This window comes from Triticum aestivum, chromosome 2B (genome assembly GCF_018294505.1).
Source record: "Triticum aestivum cultivar Chinese Spring chromosome 2B, IWGSC CS RefSeq v2.1, whole genome shotgun sequence".
Taxonomy (NCBI): domain Eukaryota; kingdom Viridiplantae; phylum Streptophyta; class Magnoliopsida; order Poales; family Poaceae; genus Triticum; species Triticum aestivum.
In genome coordinates this window covers 251,770,293-251,777,430 of record NC_057798.1, presented here as the reverse complement: position 1 = coordinate 251,777,430, position 7,138 = coordinate 251,770,293, and the positions used below count along the sequence as shown (strand labels likewise).

General features: G+C 44.3%; 1 protein-coding gene across 1 annotated transcript; it reads left to right on the top strand.

The window, feature by feature from the left end:
• The first annotated feature begins 4,712 nt into the window (after nucleotides 1-4,712).
• LOC123044613 (histone H2A.4-like) lies at nucleotides 4,713-5,788 on the top strand. The gene is made up of 2 exons (XM_044467409.1): nucleotides 4,713-5,003; nucleotides 5,277-5,788. The coding sequence occupies exons 1-2, from the start codon at nucleotides 4,815-4,817 to the stop codon at nucleotides 5,493-5,495; spliced, it is 408 nt and encodes a 135-aa protein (XP_044323344.1). The 5' UTR covers nucleotides 4,713-4,814; the 3' UTR covers nucleotides 5,496-5,788.
• Nucleotides 5,789-7,138: the final 1,350 nt, after the last annotated feature.

Sequence of the window (7,138 nt, the reverse complement as noted above, 5' to 3'; positions counted from 1 at the left end):
ATGATTATCAAGACCACTAGTTTCAAGAAAAGGGCAAAGGGAAAGAAAGGGAACTTTAAGCAGAATGGCAAGCAAGTTGTCACTCCCGTGAAGAAGACCAAAACTGGACCAAAGCCTAAAACTGAGTGCTTACACTGCAAAGGAAACGGTCACTGGAAGCGGAAATGCCCTGAATATTTGGTGGATAAGAAGGATGGCAAAGTGAACAAGGGTATATTTGACATACATGTTATTGATGTGTACCTTACTAGTGTTTATAGTAGCTCCTGAGTATTTGATACATGTTCGGTTGTTAATATTAGTAACTCGAAATAGGAGTTACAGAATAAACATAGACTAGTTGAGGGTGAAGTGACGATGTGTGTTGGAAGTGGTTCCAAGATTGATATGATCATCATCTCACACTCCCTATACTTTCGGGATTAGTGTTAAACCTAAATAAATGTTATTTCGCATTTGTGTTGAGCATGAATATGATTTGATCATGTTTATTGCAAAACGGTTGTTCATTTAAAGTCAGAGAATAAGTGTTGTTCTGTTTACATGAATAAAACTTTCAGTGGTCATACACCCAATGAAAATAGTTTGTTGGATCTCGGTCGTAGTGATACACATATTCATAATATTGATGCCAAAAGATACAAAGTTGATAATGATAATGCAACATATTTGTGGCACTGCCGTTTGGGTCATGTCGGTGTAAAGCACATGAAGAAACTCCATAAAAATGGACTTTTGGAATCACTTGATTATGAATCATTTGATGCTTGTGAACCGTGCCTTATGGGCAAGATGACTAAAACTCCGTTCTCCGGAACAATGGAACGAGCTACTAACTTATTGGAAATAATACATACCGACGTATGTGATCCAATGAGTGTTGATGCTCATGGCAAGTATCGTTATTTTCTGACCTTCACAGATGATTTGAGCAGATATGGGTATATCTTCTTAATGAAACACAAGTCTGAAACATTTGAAATGTTCAAAGAAATTCAGAGTGACGTGAAGAATTATCGTAACAAGAAAATAAAGTTTCTCCGATCTGATCGTGGAGAAGAATATTTGAGTTACGAGTTTGGCCTTCATATAAAACAATGTGGAATAGTTTCACAGCTCACGCCACATGGAACACCACAATGTTATGGTGTGTCCGAACGTCGTAACCACACTTTATTGTATATGATGCGATCTATGATGTCTCTTATCGATTTACCACTATCGTATGGGGTTATGCATTAGAGATAGCCACATTCACTTTAAATAGGGCACCATCAAAATCCATTGAGACGACGCCTTCTGAACTGTGGTTTGGCAAGAAACCAAAGTTGTCGTTTCTTAAAGTTTGGGGCTGCGATGCTTATGTGAAAAAGTTTCAACCTGATAAGCTCGAACCCAAATTGGAGAAGTGCGTCTTCATAGAATACCCAAAGGTAACTATTGGGTACACCTTCTATCACAGATCCGAAGGCAAGCTATTCGTTGCTAAGATAGATCCTTTCTAGAGAAGGAGTTTCTCTCGAAAGAAGTGAGTGGGAGGAAAGTAGAGCTTGATAAGGTAATTGTACCTTCTCCCGAATTGGAAAGTAGTTCATCACAGAAATTAGTTCCAGTGATTCCTACACCAATTAGTGAGGAATCTAATGATGATGATCATGAAACTTCAGATTAAGTTGCTACCAAAATTTGTAGATGTTCCAGATTAAGATCCGCACCAGAGTAGTACGGTAATCCTATTTTGAAGTCATGTTACTAGACCATGATGACCCTACGAACTATGAGGAAGCGATGATGAGCCCCATTTTAATTTAAATGTAGTCTATTTTTGTTGTAATAGCCCATTAGAGTGACTTTTCGTTCATGAGCGGATCCTTTTCTTAATGTGTTTGATTCGAGGCGCCTCCTCCCGGGCTCTCTCGTAGGTGAACTGTAGCGACAGCGTGTGCGTGGGGGTCAAGCACGATAGCGCTGATGGGTGCCGTCTCCGTCGACTGGAGAACCGCAGGTCGCGGCTCATGCCGCTGCTCTACTGGGGTCATCAGCCTTTATACTCGCGTTGCGCGTGCATTCAGGTACTTCATCCCAGGTTCATATGTCACAGATGTCCATGCACACAGCTCTGACCCCCTTTTTTTGCTGCTCCATATAGTGAACCAACAGAGTCGTGGATGCAGTGTGAGCGGTAAGCCAGAGCTGCAATTCGTTGAACATGGGGTGCTATTGTGATGATCTCATGCCTCACGCTCTATGTGTGTATCTCTCTGTCCTGTTCCCTTTTTGCTATTCATTCATGCCTGTTAGAATTACTAAAATTTTTCTTGTTTTTGTAGTTGTGTGTTGCTATTAAGAATGATTACCCTTTTTTTGTCAGAAAAGAACAATTACCCTGATTAGTTAGGATTTAAATGTCAGAAGTGGATTGCTGTTAAGAATCATTGGACGGACTATTTAAGTTTCACTCATAAGTGTTTACAGTTTATGAATTGAATTCTCTTTTCGCACAAAATATAAACTTTTGTGCATATTAATGCAGGTATTAGTAGTCCATTTCCTTTCTGAACATGAGCTTTGCTATGGATCTTGGGAGCAGGTCATCCTTGGTTTGCTTCCAGACCAGCACGTTTACCATCAGGCGACCAACTTGGATTAGCGCTGTTGTTGCACGTGCATAATTTATTCTCTACTATCTGCTAGCCTGTGATTATTTGATATGCGCATGTGTCACTGGTGGTACATGTGGTACTTTGCGACCTACTTGATTTTTCTTTTGGATGCACATATTCTTTATATTCTTGAGCTACACGTTTTGGGATGATCTGTGATTAATCCATGTTGAAATGAGAAAGTACGTCATTTGTCTCTCTATATGATTATTTCATATCAAGAGTAAGAGTATATATGTGCTGGTACTTAGTTTGTGCAAAAGCAGCTACATACGGCTATTTGTTGTAATGGCATCAAGATTGACTTTGTGGTAAGAACCGCCTTATTTTATATGGATAAGATTTAGTACTTAGATATATGGGCCAAATGTCTATGCTCATGTGTGCAATCTGATAGAGAGACTAAAAACTTAAGTATATTTGAGTGTTGAGGATTTTTCCTTTTGTTCAGCTAAAATTACTTGGCGGCCATATCTTCCCACATCGCTTTGCTTCTATTGTATATCCATTGGTTTTTATACAAAACCTTTGTTATACTAGATGCTATTAATAAATAAGTTCTCGCTGATTCGCAGAGAGGTACCCACCATTGAGACTTCTGGGAAACACTGCTCCGACCGGCTGAAGGTGTTGCCGTCGATGAAAGAGCGCATGGAGAGGAGAGCTTTCGCCACTTCCTCCACCACGACATTTCAAAGCAGTTGTTGCCTCCCCATCACTCAGTAGCACGAGCAGCGGTGGAAGCAGGACCATGCCGTCTTGGACCAGGTCGCGTCCCCAGAAGTGGACAATGAAGGCCTTTGACAAGTGTGCTCTCTCTCTCTCTCCACCGCTGCTGGATCCAAGTCGCTCGATGAAATGTCGGTGTGTGACACTTCCTCGGATTGTTTCATTTGGTTCTTCATGAGCCCATTAATAAATCTCATGTATAGCACCCCCTGACAGCTATGTTTCCATGAAATGCAAACTGCGGCGGATGACCACACTCCATAGAGACAAGGTATATTCTAAAATATGTGTATGGATCTTGGGTGGTGATTACTCAAGAAGGATAACTCATTTTTTTGTTGTCTAAACAATTTGACAGCGAACACGCTAGGACCGAATTTGCATACACTGCACGCAAAGATTTATTTGAAACGGTCAACATGGCCAATCAGAAGGAAGGATACATCAGTCTGCGAAATCATTTTGCAATATATCTATGTCCCATGTGTAGTAGCCATCACCAATTCTATTTGTGATCCACAGCTTTCAAATCTCTCTCTATATATAGGGTCTGACTAAGTCAAATATAATGGTACATCGAGCTAGCTATCTAAGTTACTATCTTATCTAAGATGTAATTGATGCTTTCTTTTGCCCAGTAGTATGTATTTCAATGGATTAACTACTGTGTTAGTCATGTTTTAATGGATTAACTATTGTGTTTGTCATGTAAAACTATGTGTCCTATGACATGTGACTTTCTATGCACCTGTAATCTCACTGCCACTGGCTCTACTCTTCTACACTGAACTTCATGTCCTGTTGCTCTTGAACAAGCTAAAATACTTTTGTTTTATCATGGGCATGAAATCAAATTATCTGAGCGCCATGGCACGCTTAGTGATAATAAATTTAATAACACACGCTTAACGTGAATTACTACTACTTAGCATTACCTGCTTGATCAAAACGTTGACACCGGCACCCTTGCGCCAAGGCGCGATTCCGATCTAGTGTTACATTATTGGTGGACCAAGCACCCATCTTTACTGCAGAAGAAATAACACCGACAAGTGGGCCATATAAAAAATTAAAACACGTGACCACTCCGTCGATTCCCATAGAGACCTGGACTCCCGCGAAAAGTCCAAAACGAAAACCTTCCCCCGCGCCATATGCCCCTGCCCTCCCGCCGCTTCCGGATCCGAACCCTCGCGGCTCCGTTCCATCCGCCGTCCAATCTCGCGCATCCGACGGCCTAAACCAGCGATCCGCGTGATCGCCGCCCATTGGCTGCCGCCCCGTCCCCACCTTCCTATATATTCCCCCCCGCGCTGAACGAAACCTCCCACCTGCGTCTCTCTCGCCTCCACCGCCTCCTGTCCCCTCGCGCGTTCCGCCTCCCAGTTGCGGCTCCCGTCGTTCCCCTCCTCGGTTGCTGAGATGGCCGGTCGTGGGAAGGCAATCGGCGCCGGCGCGGCCAAGAAGGCGACGTCCAGGAGCTCCAAGGCTGGGCTGCAGTTCCCCGTGGGAAGGATCGCAAGGTTCCTCAAGGCCGGCAAGTACGCCGAGCGCGTCGGCGCCGGCGCCCCCGTCTACCTCGCCGCCGTCCTTGAGTACCTCGCCGCTGAGGTGCGTTTCTCGCGGGTCTCATCCTTGCCCCAGTTCTCTCGGTATTCTATTCCTTGATCCGGTTCGGTCGTTGGTTCCGACAAATCGGGCTATTCTTAGATCTGTTTAGAACCGTGCCGTCTGTTAATAGCAATGCGTCGAAATCGGAGTTATTTTCTTGTCCAAATTCGTCAAGATAAGGTTTCTAGGGTGTGGAATCGATGTGCTTTCCTATGTATCCATTGCATTGGTGGCTGCTTGTTCTAATCTGGTCGTCCTCCCCCTTTGACCCAGGTCTTGGAGCTGGCCGGAAACGCCGCCAGGGACAACAAGAAGACACGTATCGTGCCCCGCCACATCCAGCTCGCCGTGCGCAATGACGAGGAGCTGACCAAGTTGCTTGGCGGCGCCACCATCGCCAGCGGCGGTGTGATGCCCAACATCCACCAGCACCTCCTCCCCAAGAAGGCCTCTTCCTCCAAGGCGTCCACCGTCGATGACGACGACAACTGAGGCCCTGACCTGTTCCTCGCTGCCACCGCCTGCACCATGGATTAAATTTGCATCACAAAAGACGAAGGAGTTTCTTGTTCGTACTCGTAGGATTTAGTGTCTTGGTTTTCAGGAGAGTCCCGGATGGCTTGGTATTAGGAAAATTTAGTTTGGTGGTCGGATTAGTTGCTTTCATCCCATGGCTGTGAATATGGCAAACAAATTTTCGGGTGTTTAAACTCAGATGTAAGGCTGCTTGATCTTGTCCGGTTTCTATGGCTGAAGAAATTGAAAGGAACTCAACTTTAAGCTTACTACCAAATTTGTAGCTCCTCCTTCTAATCGTACCGTTTATTTGTTTTGCCTGAAGGATCCATGGTGATAGGTTAGGTAAACGTTATAGGTTTTTTACATCGTGCTTTAGGAAATTTGGTATTTCTTGTCGTGCTGTACGAATGATATCTACCAAGATCCATCCCCCTTTCTTGGCTATGCAGGCTGGAATTATTGAAGAACGTGCTGTTAAGCAATCACGAAACTGACTATTTAACTGGACTTACAAGTGCTCCACGGATTCCATTATGCAACGTTATATTTTCACAAAGTTGATTTCAAATTATTATCCTTGCATCCCACAACGATCGTTGCATATGCTTGCTTTAGACAACCATCTGTAGAACGAAGTGACTAGTCGCTGCGATCCTTGGCAGTGGAGGTAGATGCATGACGGACGAAGTGCGAGCGCATGGCATACTGCGTGTGTCTGCGCCAAAAATCGAGTAATCGACGGCTCAGGTGTGGCGTCGACGCGACCGCTCTTCCCTCGACGTGTATCTTATTCCACCGGCTCCATGTGTATAGGAAATCAGTTTTGCTAAAGTAGTATTGCACATCTAATTTCTATGTCATTGATCTTGTGTTGTAATTCGTGTGAATATTTTTTTCCTTATATCTCTATGCTTGATTCACCCACTTAAATATGCAATAACTAGAACTCATTTAGATGTGCGCTGGAAGAGAGAATGTGCTGTGGCATTCTAGGAACCAATGTTTGACACGAGAAAAATCTATTAATGCACTTCCTGAGATGGGAAAGAGCGGGAGTTTGATTTCTCTCATGCGCCGGGGAAAAGAAAAATGCCGGCATGCCAGTGTACCTTAGTACACAAAAAAAAAATGATACGGGAAACAAATATTTCATTTATCTCTTTTGATGAACAAAATTACAAGATCCCATAGAAAATTGGTTGCGCTCCGTGGCCTACTAGCGCGTCCTGACTGACTATGGCGATGTGCGGTCTCTTGGTTCCCGGGGCCTCGAAAAGCTTCCGGTTAATTACTCACGTGGGTTGCTACGCGAGATACCTCCAATTAAGCGGTGTGGTTGTCTTCGTCGTCTTCGCTTCGCGTTTTCCATGCATGATGATGATGGTGTGTGGTGTGAGCAGCGACAAAGCCCGTGTCCTCGTTGGTACATGTGCCGCTCAAAACATGGCTTCGTGCTAGCCATGCTCGCCCTTGCCATCGCGCCTCGTCGGTCTTGACGGCGTTGATGTAGTTGGTGTGGGAGTACCACGAGTCCTGCTTGGCTCGGACTTCTTGACGATATAGTGGTTTCGTCGGGGTACGCATGGGGTTCGCCTCGCAGAAGTATCCTTATGGAG

Coding starts and splice junctions, on each gene's coding strand:
- LOC123044613 (XM_044467409.1), top strand. CDS start 4,815: ATGGCCGGTCGTGGGAAGGCAATCGGCGCCGGCGCGGCCAAGAAGGCG. Junction 5,004..5,276: donor TTGAGTACCTCGCCGCTGAG/GTGCGTTTCTCG, acceptor CCTTTGACCCAG/GTCTTGGAGCTGGCCGGAAA.